At 39.2% G+C, this 17,212-nt stretch overlaps 1 protein-coding gene across 1 annotated transcript; it reads right to left on the bottom strand.

Annotated features, from left to right (window-relative positions):
* Nucleotides 1–7,261: 7,261 nt before the first annotated feature.
* RTL3 (retrotransposon Gag like 3) lies at nt 7,262–8,772 on the bottom strand. Its single transcript, XM_057717625.1, is given in 2 exon segments — nt 7,262–8,259; nt 8,262–8,772. Coding segments are annotated over 2 exon segments (1,509 nt in total).
* Nucleotides 8,773–17,212: the final 8,440 nt, after the last annotated feature.

The raw sequence follows: 17,212 nt of genomic DNA, 5'->3' as shown, positions 1-17,212 counted from the left end.
GAAATATGGAAATTCCCTTTGGTATTCACCTTTTTTCATGCCTTTAATAATATTGGCATTCAACTGTCTTTTCTTCTAATAATCAGAAGAGTTTCACTGGTAATGCAGCTGGTTCACTTTTTGCCTATTATGTGGTATCTGTGGTATAACTGACAGGAAAAAAGCAATGTGAAAAGCTAAGAAAAACAGTGAGCTCAGCTACAGAGTTTCAGACATTTTGTTCTGTGTGGTTGTAAAATTTCATGCTTTCTTTTTCCCATGCGAATTCTAGGTTGCCAGATGTCCTGTGCACATACGACTATTCTGTGTTTCTGTGCCATGTCCCATTTTCATCTGCATCAGAAAACATAATGGTGCTCCCATTTAAGCCAAGTAAGACACAGTTAGTTGACTACTGTTGGCATTTGTTACTTCTCCCCTCCCCCACCAACCTAGTTAGAGCATGTCCCACATTCTCCAAACTAAAATACTTCACCAAACTTTCTCACATATTAGAATCACCGTGAGGCAGAATAATAACTGAAGTGAGAGCCTTGTTAGTTATATTAAATGGTGATGGCAGTTGTTTCCTACAGACATTATGACTTACTCAGAGGCCACTAGTTTGACCTTTTAACTTTCAATTGTTTTTTACCTAGAAATAATATAAATTGGAAATGGAAATGATAACAGTCTTATGAGTTTTAATTTTTAATTTAATTTTCTCTTGGTGGGGACATAAATATCAATCTTGTCCTGACCTGTTTTCTCTAGGTTGAGCTAAGTAGATGAAGAAACAAGCTCAGACCAATTATATTATCATTTAGTTGATATACCCTAAGAAGGAACTGGCATTTTAAATAAAATGATATTCTGGTAAATATAGTGCTGGTATATATGACAAAAATTATTATTCCTATTTTCAAATAATTTGATTAATAATAATACCAATATTACCAATATAATACCAATATCAATATAATACAATAATTATATTAAACTTATTTGAATATTGCTTTGATTGACAACATAGAGTACCTGGCATGTAGAAGATATTAGAAGTCTCTGAAATTGAAATTAATTTAAACAGGCGTCTTATTATCATGAAGTTCTTTGGGATCATTATTACAAATATGTTATGATAATATCTTTTATTTATACAGCATTTTCAACTTTTATAATGCTTTTTAAATTTTTTAATTAAAAGTTTAATTGAAATATAGTTGATTTATAAAGTTGTGTTAGTTTCTGGTGTTTAGCAAAGTGATTCATATATATATAATATTTATATATAAAGACTGTATATATATATATTCTTTTTCATATTCTTTTCCATTATGGTTTATTATAGGATATTGAATATTGTTCCCTGTGCTATACAGTAGGACCTTGTTGTTTACCTCATAATGCTTTTTAAACATGAGATTTTTCATTTGATGCTTTCTCTAATTTTGTTGGGTAGGTAAAGCAAGTATTATATTCCTCATTTCATAAACAATATGCGTTGTATAGCTAGTAAGTGACAAACTGAGGAATTTAATCTTAATCTCCTGACTCCTAGTGCTCTGACCCCTATACTGCTCTTGTAATTTAATATTTGATATCTAGTAATATGATAGATATAAAAGTTTATTGCATTAAGAATGTTTAAAATCATATATCCTTAAAAATCTTTTAAAAACATAACTTTAGAAATATACAGTTACTTTAAGAACTGGAATATGTATAAATCCTTGTATGGAATGACCATGACTGCGTGAAATATGAAATATTTGTTAAGAAAACAAACCAGAAAGACAGGCTGCTAAAATGTATAGCATTTCCTGTTAAAGATTAAGCTTAGAAAACTTAGCTAAAGAAGGACCTGTTTTCTCTTTATCTATGCCAGATATTGCAGAATATATTTTTTTCAGAAAAATCTCTCCAGCTAAAGACTTTAAAATTAAAAACTGAAAAGGCACAAATGGACAGGTAGTTTCTTAGAATTCATGAGCCTTTAACCATTATTAGATTGTAGAATTTTTGATGGCAGAGACATTGTCCATTTATGTTTGTGCATATTTTATTGTCTTGCTGGTAATAAAAACTCAAAATAAACATTTGAGGAAAATTGGGCTTAATTTATTTTTAATTCTTTCCCTTTGATGGTTTGATCCATCTTTGTAAAATCTAGGAAGGTTGTAGAAGAATGGGGGTACATTGTCACTTTCTCCCTTATTTTCCACATCACTATCAAATTCCTAAAATATAAACTAATCATGTTTCTTTCTCACTTAACAACCTCGTAATTTGTGAGATAAGGGCAAAGAAACTTTTACTTTTATTTTATAAACATGTGATATTCATGAATTTTTTTATTTTTGCAATGAGTGTACATATCTTTGCAGCAGGAGAGAGAAAACACACCCAAATCTAACACAGGAGAAAAAAGAAAAAGAGAAAGAAAAACAAAGTTCCAGTCCAAATTGCCCACAGGATAAAGTTTGAGCATCTTAGTTAGGTAGATCGGAACTTCCAACTTCCTTGTTAAGCTTCATCTCCCCACCTACATACCCCCCACCCTACACACAGGTGCACATACACACTCTCCAGTGAAATAGAACTATCTTTTCTAAAGACACTGTGATTTTTCCCTCCAACTTGCTTTTTTTGTGTGCATACTTTACTCAATATAGAAAGCCCTGCCCTCCCCCTTGTTTCCAATGAGATTCATTCAAGACCCAATTCTAAATACACTTTTCCAGCCTCTAGCAGAGTTAGCGCTCTTTTCTCTGTAAGACACAGTGCTGTGTTGTGCAATAGCTTCCAGCATTAAATTTTGGTCAGAGCAAGAACCATGAGTCATATGGTAGATATCTTTGTACCTCTCTTCCTCTTCCTTTTTCTTTCTCTTCTCCCATGCCTGTGTCTGACACATAGAAAGCATTCAGTAAGTGCTTGTTGAATGAATAAATGAATGCATTAACAAATCAATATCTTTTTCTAAGTTAGTAGAACTCATGTCTAGTGGATAAATATTGTTAAAGTACTTAATAAAGAGTAAATGTCATTCAGCCTGTGAAGAAGTGTGGTGTATTGGCTAGAACTCCAGCTTTGGAGTGAAACAGATCAGGGTTTGTTTTTAGCATCCACCAATTCCTAGCAGTGTGATCTTTGGCAAGTAACCTCACCTCAGTGGGCTTCACTTCTTTGATTTGCATAATGAGGCTAAGAAAATCTACCTTGTAGACGGTTGCAAATACCTAAATCACCTAGCCCAATGTCTGGCGAAACCCAAGTGCCCATTAAATGGTTGTTATTATTGTTAGTTTATTAGCTTGTACAATATTTTAGTTTTGTATGTTTGATACCACAACACATTTGATTATCCATGCTAGCTGTCTAATGCCTGCTAATTTTTTTCTCCTTGATCACATTGTAAACCTCTCATGTTATACTTTAGACAGTGTCCACAGTATCTACCTCAGTGCTGGGCACACACTCAAGTTTTAACTACTGGGTCAGAACTGTGGCTTATGGCGAAAAGAACACTGGATTTGGAGTCAGGAGATCCAGATAACACTGAACTATGTTAAGTAACTTTCATTTCTCTGAGCCTCCTCAGCTCCTTCATTTGTAAAATTTAGGGAAAAGACTTCTTGAGTCTTTTACAACTCATAAATTCTGTGATTCTATGATTAGATAGTTGATCCTTTTCCTGAAATAAAGCACTGCACTATAGTTAAATAAGCCTCTACAGCCAGATAGAAAAATGTAGAGCCCAGGTAGGTTGACCAACCATCCCAGAACTGTCCTAGTATTAACACAAGTCCTGTGTCCCATGAAACCTCTCAGTCCTGGGGAAACCAACACAGTTGGTCTTCCTAGCTTCAGGTAGTTTGACAAAAAAAAAGGTATTTTTCCTCTACAGAGTCTTAAAACTTTTTTTGTCTTGAATTCTACATTGACAAATAGTTTTTGGTTTTGGTAGTAGACATAAACAATTGAGTAGGAGAAAAAAGTAAGAAGAGCCCATGATGTATAAATGAGCACCCTTCTCTGGGTAATGGTAGTTAATTGTCATTGAATCAGTTGCTTTGGAGAACTTTTACGTACCAGGCACTGTATGAGGCTATGCTGTCAAATGTAGGTATGTAGAAGATTCTGTCTCTGCACCCAGGCTAAGCATTTGTGTGTGTGTGTGGGGGGGGGGGTTGGTTGAGGGGATATAGGACATATACCTAAAAAAGGTCCCTACATACCATAACAAGGCGGTATATAATGATGAAGTATGTTTAGACCGTTCAGGGAAGGAAGGGGAAGACAGTGAGGACCAGAAGATGTAGAATTTAAGGCTGCAGAAGATTTAGATTGGTTATGGAAATGGCCAGGCAGACAATCTAAGGGGTGTTACATATGTTGCTAGTTAGTGCACAGGTCTTACAGGTACATTACTGTTCATGGACTTCCAACTTTGATGAAAAAATACCACTAGTTAAAAGAAGGAAGTTCTCCATGAGGTGCAAAGGGAAGTTGGAGGTGATGAAGGGGTTGGGGTAAGATCAAGGGAATTGGGGAAACAGCTATTATCCAAATGGTTCCTGCAATTTTTCTTCTGAGTTTTCCTCTACTTTTTTTTTTAATTTTATTTATTTATTTATTACTTTTTTGGGGGTACACCAAGTTCAATCAACTGTTTTTATACACATATCCCCGTATTCCCTCCCTTCCTTGACTCCCCCCCTCTCAAGTCCCCCCCACCCTCCCCGCCCCAGTCCTCTAAGGCATCTTCCATCCTCGAGTTGGACTCCCTTTGTTATACAACAACTTCCCACTGACTATTTTACAGTTGGTAGTATATATATGTCTGTGCTACTCTCTCGCTTCGTCTCAGCTTCCCCTTCACCCCCCGCCCCCTCCCAAACCGGCATATATATACAATGGAATATTACTCAGCTATAAAAAGGGATGGGATGGAGCTATATGTAATGAGGTGGATAGAACTACAGTCTGTCATACAGAGTGAAGTAAGTCAGAAAGAGCAAGACAAATATTGTATGCTAACTTACATATACGGAATCTAAAAATGGTACTGATGAACTCAGTGACAAGAACAAGGACGCAGATACAGAGAATGGACTGGAGATTTCCTCTACTTTTTAAGGTTATCTAACTTCGGTCTCTGCTGCCACATCTTGTTTGTTTCTCAACATTGCACTATGGATGTTGGCATGCTACAGGAAAGGGCACAGGCTTCGAAAGCCAAAAAGGCCTCCACCACTTACTAGCTTTATGATTTTGGGCAAGTGAACTAGACTTGCTGGAGCTCTGTTTGCTCATTCATAAAATAGGAGCAAATATACCTACTTCACTGGGTTGTTCTGAGAAATAAGGAAATAATTAATGTGTATAATATGCCTGACATTGTAGCTGGAAGATATTAGGGGCTCAATGAATAGTAAGTTCCTCACTTATCTCCTTCTAGGGTTATTATCATATATTTGATTATCTGTCTAAGTAAGAGGCAAAATCTCCTTCAAGTGGCCTCAGAAAAAGACTCCCAAAGGAAAGTTGGAAACACAAAGGAAACACACTCCTCATATCTCTGGAAATTCCTGGAGACCTGGAGATTCAACCCCCTCCACCCACCCCCACAATCCTGTAGTTCATCTGTTTGTGTGATTTAAGTCAGGACATTAGCCCCTCTCAGGTCTGTAAGAACATAAGTTTCTTTCCCTGACTTGACTCTGCCTGTGTCATGCAAGCAGCATGGCTAGCAGAGCAGGTACAGTTGGCTACTAATGATCTGTATGTGTTGAAAGCTGATTCCTTCCACCCTACTCCTGTGCATCGACAAGAACAGATTAACAGGCATAAGCTCTAGGGCAAATTTTCCTGCTGCAGGGAATAAGATCTTGTCACTTTACCAGGAAAACTGGGTCACTGAGGGGTCTCATTACTTTCTCCAGGGCTTTTCTTTGGTTAACTTATGAAGTCCAAGAAGTTTGCTTTCAAAGCTGCTCAGTGTCTCTGTCAGTGCACCCTTTATTTTTGTAGAAATTTACCTCTCCCCCAGCCCTGCTTTCAGCACCCCCTAGCTCTCCCCTGAACCCTTTTCAACGTCCTTTCAATTTCCCCCAAAACGCCTTCTCAACTTTCCCTCCATCCTCTCTCGAATCCCTCCATACCACATCCAATCTCCCTCCACTCCAACCAGTCCCCTACCCTCTCCATCTCCCTATATCCCATCACTTATTGACCTGTCACTACTCCTGGAATATTCAAGCTTCAAGACTTTTCCAACTCCCTCCTTCCCTCCCTCCTCCCCCCAACTTACTTGTGTCTTATTCTCTTCCCTCAGCTAAGCCAAGAAAGAATTAAAACACTAGTAGAAATTGCCAATGTTTATTGGATTTAAAAAAAAATATCACTTGCAAATTTATTTTCTTTATTGAAAAGATGTTGCAGTTGTTGTGATAAAGAGAATCTTGATAAGGAAAAAATCGTCAGTCTAACAATTACACTTTTTTAATGTTAGTTTCTATTATCTATTCTCATGCATGTTATTAGTATAAATTGTAATTAAAACAGCCCCACTTTAATGCAGGGTTCAAAGAGTGTGGCATGCAGGGTTGGTGAACAAAAAAGCAGCTCGAAGTCATCAGGTTCAGTCCATGATCCGAGAGGCAGGGTTGTTGTACAGGTAGCCTTAGTTCATTGCCAGAGATTCAGTGGAAGATTCTGGGAGCAGCAAATGCTGATGACAGTTGAGGTAACAGAAGACAGGTTGCTAGGAACAGTAACTAGGCCATAGGATCTACCCAGCAATTATTTCATCGTGACGTCTTCTACTCCACCTGTGCCTGAAGCAATTGTAGTGACAATAACGGGATGGAAAGGACACAGTGTGGGTAGATGTTAGGATCATGTGATTCAAGCCAGTGGATTCCAAGAATCAGAGGGTACTTTGGCGCATGAATAATGTGAAACTGGAGCTCTTCAACGTGGTTTCCAATTTTAACTTCAACAGGTGGTGATTCCTTGGTTATGGGTCCGTTAATCAATGGACAGCCATCTATGGTTTCGAGCATCAGAGGAAAGATGTTATTGCGTGTGGGCAGCTTCTCTAGAAGAACCACAGAATAGTCAGTGCTGTTTCTGCAGGAGCTTGAATCTACCATCGCTTGCTCAAAGAACTGTCGTCTTCCCAGCCGGATTTCAACAGTAAGCCATAGGGTACGAGACATGGATATTGGAAGCGAGGGGGATGCATATTTGTAGATTGGCCCGCCCAGCTTCCCCCTTACCACCAGGCCTCGATGTTTCCCACCTGTTGGGCATGATGAGGCTTGACAGGGCAATCTCTGGGGAAACGACCAGGATAACCACAGTAGAGGCACAAGTGGCCTTCACGGCGGCGGTCTTGTTCAGCTTCACTGAGGTATGGCCGATGGCTTGAAGCCTGCACAGGTTGGTTTTCAGCTGGTGAGCTATCAAGCCCAGCTCTTTCCTTAGAGGGACTTGCCTCTTGTGGACTTAGATCAGGCTTATCACTTAGCTTCTGTTCTAGGGTGATGCACTGGGTGATCAGATCAGATAGGTTGGTGGCTGGGCTTTTGCAAGACAGTTCATCTTGGATAGAACTGTCAAGCCCTTCCTGAAATTGGATGCAGAGAGTGCTTTCATCCCACTTTAGCTCTTGAGCAATGAGGCGGAAGTGGGTTGCATACTGGTGGACATGGTTCTCTCCTTGGCAGAGCTTACGGATGCGGTGGTTGGCATCTTCCATGTTTTCTGGATCATCAAAAATATCCTGGAGCACTTGTATGAAACTTTCAAATTGCTCCAACAGGGGGCTTTGGATATCTACTAAGGGCTGGAACCACTTTCCTGCTTCACCTGAGAAGCAGTTGCCGACAAAGCTTACCAGGGCTGCTTTGGTGGGATGTAGGTGCCCTCTGACTCTCACGTAACTATTCAATTGAACCAGAAACTCAGAAAGCTTCTGGGCATCCCCATCAAAGGCTAAAGGGTATTCTAGAGGGAAAGCTTCAGCCTCTAACCCATTGGAAGACTGTGGAAACTCTGAAGCTGCTGATGTTTCAGCAGCTGTTAGGCAGTCCAGGGACTCCTTGGGTATTAAGAGTCCTAGGAATTCCTGGGCATCTGAAGGATCCTGGAGCTCCTGGGGAGCAAGAAACTCAAGGGACTCCAAGTGTGTTGAGGTGTCCTGGCATTTTGGTGCCTCCTGGATTTCCTGAGAATTTATAGGATCCTGGGGCCCTGAATTCTGGGACCCTTGCCTGCTGGGGCATCCTGAGTATCTGGGGGCTCCTGAGCCTTCTTGAATTCTGGGAGCTTCTGGACCTCCTGGGCCACTGGGAGCTTCTGAGTCTCCTTGGCATCTGAGGGCTTTTGAGATTCCCAGGTTCCTGAGAGCTCATGGACCATTGGAGGTGCCTGGGGATCCTGGGTTGCTGCAGGCTCCAGGGACTTCTGGGGCTCCTGGACTGCTGAGACCTCCCAGGCTAGGAGGTCCTGAGACTCTCTGGGCTTCTGGGGCGCCTTTATCTCTGGGGTCTCTTGGGGCTCCAAGGCTACTGGACGATCCAGGGGCTCTAGGGGTTTCTGGGGCTCCTGGATCTTTGAGGGCTTCTGGAGTGGTTTATCCTTCTTAGCTTTTTGGGGCTTCTGGAGCTCTAGGATCTGGGACTGCAAGGCAGCATTTTCCTCCATCAGCTGCTGCCCTGGAGCCTGCAGAATTTCATTCTCCAATTTCAGAGCAATATAGGAAGCTGCTAAGTCCTCCACCATCTTTTGAGGAAATGGGCTTGGTTTGGCAGTTTGCTGACAAGGGACAGTGGGTGAGCACTTCTGAGTTCTTTCCAAAAGCTCCTCACAGGCAGATGTCAGGCTCCTTGAGTTTTCCAGAAAGTGAGGATTTGGGCCCCACCAAGGTTGGTTAACAGGAGGTCACTGCGGGCCTCCAGAGCTCGGCAAAGGGAGGTGTCAGATACACTGTGAAGAGAGTGGAATCTGAGGGTCAGAAACTGTGGAAAACACTCATTCAAATTAATCATAACAAACCTTGTCCAACAGTCCTGGATTTCTTTTACTATAGGCTCATATTCACGAGCTGGGTCATATATGCTGGCTCTGACTCCACGACATTTTAAGAAAAGCATCTGACCCAGACTGTGTATTTATTTTGCACTCTTCTATTGAAACTGAGCATTATATTAGAAGTGATTTCTCGAAGGGAGGGAATACGGGGATATGTGTATAAAAACAGATGATTGAACTTGGTGTACCCCCAAAAAATAATAAAAAAAAATTATTAAAAAAAAAGAAGTGATTTCTCCATATTCTTTCCTGTTTTACATAATCTTTAATTTCTAATGATTGCCTAATATCCCAATGTAACACTTGGATTTTAACAGCTGCTTTCAATGACTAAATCAAATGTTTGAGCAATGTGAGGATTTTAAGTTCTGTGGTGGGCCAACCCAAGAGATATTTTTGGGTGGCTGGAGTAGGAGGCAGAGGGGAGCCCTTCCTGACACCTCAGAAATCATACCACATAAGTAACAACACAAGACCAGCCTGAGGAGAAAACAAGCAAAAGTTGGCTAAATATATATATATGCACTCAGCAGACACATGCACATTATTTATAAAATGCCTCAAAATAGTTAAGAAAATAATCTTTATAAATGTACATTACCATTCAGAGACTTAGTCCAGGAGCTCAGCTATCTGCATACCCATCTCTGAGAAGGGAAGCGTGTGAATGGCTGTGGAGGCTTGCCTTTTCTGCATATACTGAACTCAAACAAACACACCCGCTCCCAGAACACGTTCCAACTCTCCTCTGTAACGTAGCTATTTCTAGTGTGGAAGAGTTTGTTTGTTTGTTTGACAGTACCCTTCAGTTTAGAGCTGCAAGGAAAGTAGGATGTTGCGCCCATGTGAAGCAGCCTCATGTACTCAGTCCTTGGTTACTTTAATAAATATTTGGCCAGGAAATTGGGAGTAATGCCACTGCCCTTGTGAAAAGTTGCAAACATTTCTGAATGACCACAGTGGTTTGGGACTTTATTTTTCATGTCTGTCTCATGTAACCTCCCATCACTTTCTCCACACTGGGCTGTTTGTTAAATTCTAACTCAGAGAGCAGCCTACATCACCTTAGTCCCTTCCTCCACCCACCTACTCAGTCCCTAGGATCCCTCCCTGCAATGTTCTCTTGGGAATTTTACCATGGTCAGATCTAGGCAAAGTATAATAGGATAAGATTGTGGAGGAGGCCAACTTTGTTGAAGCGTACTTGTAGCAGTCTTGCAGGGTCCCTGGCTTCTTCTGAATGTCTTGGCCCAGGGTTCTCATCCTTTATTGAGCCACTCAGGTGCTCTAGGCAGCACCTAGATATCCCACTAAGGGCTGGCCTCTTGAGAAATGACCTTGCTCAAGATTTCACCTTCTCTTCTCATTACAAATCACAGTCACAACCTGGGCATGGGCCATGTGGCCATTTTAGGTGAGACTCATTTTTGTCCTAGTAAGGAGTGGGGTTGGGAACTGTCTTTGGCCAAATCAAATCACACATAAGGTATTCATGGTCCCAAGTCTCCTTTAAAAGAAATCAGTTCTACATTAATCAGCATAATGGGATAAACCTTGATGATGGAAAATGCCCAAACCACAGCAAACTGACAGACTGAGCTAGCTGAATCTGAATATAGAGGCTTTGAAAAAAAAAGTAAAACCTTTTGCAAATTGAATGATATTCCTTCCCTTCCTTTTGATGTTTTATTCTTTAGAAACACAACACACATAAAAATACCACCATCATCAGGAAATATTGTGTTCTGGTTATGTGAATTTTTCAGATAATTGAAGCCTTCCCTTTGAGAATCCAAAACACACAGTTGATATTTACCTTACCAATTAAAAAAAAATCTGAGAAATATTTACAACATGCATTACACTTATTTCTCCATTCTTAAGTAGATTATTTTGTGTGTAATTTAATTTATTTTTTAATGGTTTGGGCTCATACTTACACAAACCAGCTCCTTTACTGTGTTTAACACCATGTTGGATTCTGAAAGCTATTGAGAGGTATAAAATGGCCAGTCTCCAAATTAAATACCTCCAAATTGCTATACTTTCCAACTTCTTGTAATTTTTTTCACTTTGTATTTTTTCTACTCTTTTGCTATCAAACTGTCACATAGCCCTTCATGCTGTTACCTATATGTCTGTCTATACTAAGTACATACAGATTTGGTAAAATATTTACTCCTTCTAAAGTTTAGTCTAAAACTCAGCTTATAAAACTGTAAAAAGTAGCTATTAGTTGTACTTAACTTTATAGAGTTGTTGCAAAGATTTAATGAAATAGGGGAGTGGGTGGGGTGATGAAGAGGTGTGAAGAGCTTGCAGAACTGCAGGGTGCCCGTCCGGCTCTGGGGGAGAGAGAGAAATCCGGTTAAAATCAGAGTTGGAGGGAGGTTTAACCACATATCAGTTCCAGTTGGATTATTCCTTAAAGGTGACGTGCCATTGTCAAGAGAACGGAGCCTGGGGTCTGAGGGCAGGGACCAGCGGCACCTGAGGAGCGAGGCAGCTGCACTTGGACTGGGGATGGCCTCTAACATTCCACATTCTGCTTTATACATGGTGAATCACTACTGCTTTGCACCAGTGTGCACACTTGAGTGCCTATAAAGTACAAGCTTCAGATTGAAAAAAGCTTCTAGATGGATCTTTTCGAGATTTGGTGTCTTTTCTACAAACTCTGTGCCTCAACAAACCTTTCTAAGTGCTGAATAAGGAGAGAAGAAAGATGGTGGCGAAGTGCAAGGATGTGGAATGCATCCCTCTCCACAGATGCATCAGGAATACATCAAAAGACACAATAATTCCGACAGAGAATCAGCTGAACACCAGCAGATGACGTCAGCCACCAGAAAGGACTGCAAAGATCCCAAGATAACTGGTATTTGTTTGACTCAACACTCTGCCATTAGTCTGGGGCTTGCACAGTCATCTTTAACCCCCTTTATTGCTGGGACAAGCAACCTCTGAAGTCTGGACTACTCCATCAGAAGTCAAATAGGAGGCTCTGGGGAGGGTGTGCTGAATCCAGGATGCTAGACTACTAGGGAGTCCTCAGACACAGGGAAGATTAACTGCAGAGAACTCTCATGGAGCCCTGTATCAGAGTCTAAGACTTGGCTTCATCCAACTGTCTGCAACTGCCAGCACTGGACACCTCACACCAAACTACAAACAAGACAGGAACACAAATCCACCCACCAGCACACAGACTACCTAAAGCCATATTAACCTCACAGATACACTAAAACACACCTCCTGACATGGCCCTGCTCATCAGAGAGAAAAGACACAGAGCCACACACTGGAAAGCAGACAACAGACACCCTCACCAGGAAGCCTACTCAAGACATCGGACAAACACCACCACAGGGGGCAGAGGGCAGAAACAAGAGGAAATACTACCAGGCAGCATAGGGAAAGGAGAGAGCAAATCCTATAAATTAGACAAAATGAGAAAACAAAGAAACACCATGCAGGCAAAGGAGCAGGAAAATAACCCACAAGACAAAATAAATGAAGAGGAAATAGGAAAAATAGCTGAAAAAAGAATTCAGAGGATTGAGAGTAAAGATGATCCAAAATCTCGACAATAAAATGGAGAAAATACAAGAAACAGTTAATAAAGACTCAGAAGAACTAAAGAGCAAACAAACAGTAATGGACAACAAAATAACCACAATTAAAAATACTCTAGATGGTATAAACAGCAGAATAACTGAGGCAGAAGAACAAATAAGTGAGTTGGAAGATAGAATGGGGGAAATAACTGCCATAGAGCAGGAAAGAGAAAAAAGAATAAAAAGAATGGAAGACAGTCTCAGAGACCTTGGTGACAACATCAAGTGCACCAACATTCAAATCATAGGCATCTAAGAAGAAGAAGAAAAAAAGAAAGGGTCTGAGAAAATATTTGAAGAGTTTATAGGGGAAAACTTCCCCAAAATGGGAAAGGAAATAGTCAATCAAGTCCAAGAAGCACAGAGAGTCCCATACAGAATAAACCTAAGGAGAAACACAATGGGGCACATATTAATTAAACACAAAGAAAAACTATTAAAAGCAGCAAGAGATGGCAGGAACTAAGAAATAATATTAGTTGCAGTGATGACTTTTGCCAAATGAGAACAAATAATAGAAGCTAGCATTATTGAGTACATACTTTTTAAAATGCTTTATACGCAATATGTTATTTCTAAGCTTAACAACACTTGATGAAGTGGGTATTTCTATTTCTAGTTTACAAAAAAGCAAACAAATACTTAAACACAGATCCTAGAACTAGTTATGTAGCTAAGATTTGGACCAAGTGTTTGTCTATCTTTAAATTCTATGTTCGTAACATAATTTACTGTAACCATGACGAAATAAATGAAATAGTAATAGGAAACTAAAAATGGCAAACTGATACAAAACTGCTGGTTTTGCATATACAGAAGGGCAAATGTCAATTTCTGCGAATTTAAAAATAAAATGCGTCAGTTGACTTAAAAAAAAAAATAAAAGCAGCAAGAGAAAAGCAACAAATAACATATAAGGGAAAACCCCTAAGGATAACAGCTGATCTTTCTGCAGAAACTCTGCAAGCAAGAAGGGAGTGGAAGGATATACTGAAAGTCCTGAAAGAGAAAAACCTATAGCCAAGAATACTCTACCCAGCAAGAATCTCATTCAGATTCGACAGAGAAATCAAAAGCTTTCCAGACAAGCAAAAGTTAAAATAATTCAGTACCACCAAACCAGCCTTACAACAATTGCTAAAGGAACTTTTCTAAATAGGAAACACATGATAGGGAAAAGACTGACAAAAACAAACCCCAAACAATTAAGAAAATGGTAAGAGGAGCATGCATGTCAATAATCACATTAAATGTAAATGGAATAATGCTCCAACCAAAAGACACAGACTGGCTGAATGGATACAAAAACAAGACCCTTCTATATGCTGCCTACGAGAAACACACCTCAGACCAAGGGACACATATAGACTGAAAGTAAAGGGATGGAAAAAGATATTCCATGCAAATGGAAGTCAAAAGAAAGGTGGAGTAGCAATACTCATATCAGACCAATTAGAATTTAAAGTAAAGACTATTACAAGAGACAAGGAAGGACACTCCATAATGATCAAGGGATCCATCCAAGAAGAAGTTGTAACAATTATAAATATCTATGCACCCAACATAGGAGCACCTCAATACATAAGGCAAATGCTAACAGCCATAAAAGGGGACATCCACAGTAACACAATAATAGTAGGAGACTTGAACACCCCACTTACATCAATGGACAGATCATCCAAACAGAAAATAAATAAGGACACACAAGCTTTAAATGATACATTAGAGCATCTCGACTTAATTGACATTTATAGGACATTCCATCCAAAAACTACAGAATACACTTTCTTCTCAAGTGCACATGGACCATTTTCCAGGCTAGATCACATCTTGGGTCACAAATCAAGCCTCGGTAAATTCAAGAAAATTGAAATTATATCAGGCATCTTCTTTGACTACAATGCCATGAGACTATATATCAATTACAGGAAAAAAACTGTAAAAAATACAACCACATGGAGGATAAACAATAAACTATTAAACAATTAATAAATCACTAAAGAAATCAAAGAAGAAATTAAAAAAATCTAGAAACAAATGACAATGAAAACATGATGACCCAAAGCCTATGGGATGCAGCAAAAGCAGTTCTAAGAGGGAAGTTTATAGCAATACGCTCCTACCTCAAGAGACAAGAAAAATTTCAAATAAACAACTTAACCTTACACCTAAAACAATTAGAGAAAGAAGAACAAAAAAAATCCCAAACTGAGCAGAAGAAAAGAAATCATAAAGATCAGATCAGAAACAAATGCAAAAGAAAGGAAGGAAACAATAGCCAAGATCAATGAAACTAAAAGCTGGTTCTTTGAGAAGATAAGCAAAATTGATAGGCCATTAGCTAGACTCATCAGGAAAAAAAGGGAGAAGATGCAAATCAGCAGAAGTAGAAATGAAAAAGGAGAAATAACAACTGACACCACAGAAATACAAACGATCATGAGAGACCACTACAAGCAGCTATATGACAATAAATTGGATAACCTGGAAGAAATGGATAAATTCTTAGAAAAGTACAATCTTCAAAGACTGAACCTGGAAGAAATAGAAAATATGAGCAGACCGATCATAAGTACGGAAATTGAGTCTGTGATTAAAAATCTCCCAGCAAACAAAAGCCCAGGGACAGATGGCTTCACAGGTGAATTCTATCAAACAGTTAGAGAAGAGCTAACACCTATCCTTCTCAAACTCTTCCAAAATAGAGCAGAAGGAGGAACACTCCCAAACTCATTCTATGAGGCCACCATGACACTGATACCAAAAGCAGGCAAAGATGTCACAAAAAAAGAAAATTACAGGCCAATATCACTGATGGATATAGCTGCAAAAATCCTCAACAAAATACTATCTAACAGAATCCAACAGCACACTAAAAAGATCATACACCATGGTCAACTGGGGTTTATCCCTGGGATGCAAGGATTCTTCAATATATGCAAATCAATCCATGTGATACATCATATTAACAAATTGAAGGATAAAAACCATACAATCATCTCAATAGATGCAGAAGAAGTTGACAAAATTCGACATCCATTTATGATAAAAACTCTCCAGAAATTGGGCATTGAAGGAAATTACCTCAACATAATAAAAGCCATATATGAGAAACCAAAAGCCACCATCGGTCTAAATGGTGAAAAAGTGAAAGCATTCCCTCTAAGAACAGAAACAAGACAAGGGTGCCTACTCTCACCATTATTATTCAACATTATTTTGGATGTTTCAACCACAGCAATCAGAGAAAAAAAAGAAATAAAAGGAATCCAAATTGGAAAAGAAGTAAAATTGTCACTCTTTGCAGATGACATGATATTATACATTGAAAACCCTAAAGACTCTACCAGAAAAATGCTAGCACTAGTCCATGAATTTAGTAATGTAGCAGGATACAAAATTAATGCACAGAAATCTCTTGAATTCCTATACACTAACAATGAAAAAGCAGAAAGAGAAATTAAGGAAACTCTCCCAATTACCATTGCAACCAAAAGAATAAAATACCCAGGAATAAACCTGCCTAAGGAGGCAAAAGACCTGTATGCAGAAAACTTTAAGACACTGATGAAAGAAATCAAAGATGATACAAACAGATGGAGAGACCTACCATGACCTTGGATTAGAAGAATCAATGTTGTGAAAATGACTATACTTCCCAAAACAATTTACAGATTCAACACAATACCTATCAAATTACCAATGGCATTTTTCACAGAACTAGAGCAAGAAATCTTACGATTTGTATGGAAAGACAAAAGAGCCCAAATCGCTAAAGCAATCTTGAGAAGGAAAGATGGAGTTGGTTGAATTAGGCTTCCTGACTTCAAACAATATTACAAGGCCACAGTGATCAAGACAGTATGGTACTGGCACAAAAGTAGAAAGTAAGATCAATGGAACAGAATAGAGAACCCAGAGGTAAACACACGCACATATGGGCACCTTATCTTTGACAAAGGAGGCAAGAATATACAATGGAAAGAATGCAGCCTCTTCAATAAGTGGTGCTGGGGAAATTGGACAGCAACATGTAAGAGAATGAAATTAGAACAATTCCTAACACCATATACAAAAATAAACTCAAAATGGACCAAAGACCTAAATGTAAGGCCAGACACTCTAAAACTCCTAGAGGAAAACATAGGCAGAACACTCTACGACACATATCAAAGCAAGATCCTTTTTGACCCACCTCCTAGAATCATGGAAGTAAAGTCAAGAATAAACAAATGGGACCTAATGAAACTTAAAAGCTTTTGCACAGTGAAAGGAACCATAAACAAGACAAGAAGACGACCCTCAGAATGGGGAAAATATTTGCCAATGAAGCAATGGACAAAGGATTAATCTCCCAAATATACATGCAGCTCATGCAGCTTAATACCAAAAAAGCAAATAACCCAATCCACAAATGGGCAGAAGACCTAAATAGACATTTCTCCAAAGAAGACATACAGATGGCCAACAAACACATGAAAAGATGCTCAACGTCACTAATCATTAGGGAAATG

Source organism: Hippopotamus amphibius, chromosome X (genome assembly GCF_030028045.1).
Source record: "Hippopotamus amphibius kiboko isolate mHipAmp2 chromosome X, mHipAmp2.hap2, whole genome shotgun sequence".
NCBI lineage: Eukaryota > Metazoa > Chordata > Mammalia > Artiodactyla > Hippopotamidae > Hippopotamus > Hippopotamus amphibius.
This window is presented reverse-complemented; position numbering and strand designations above follow the sequence as displayed.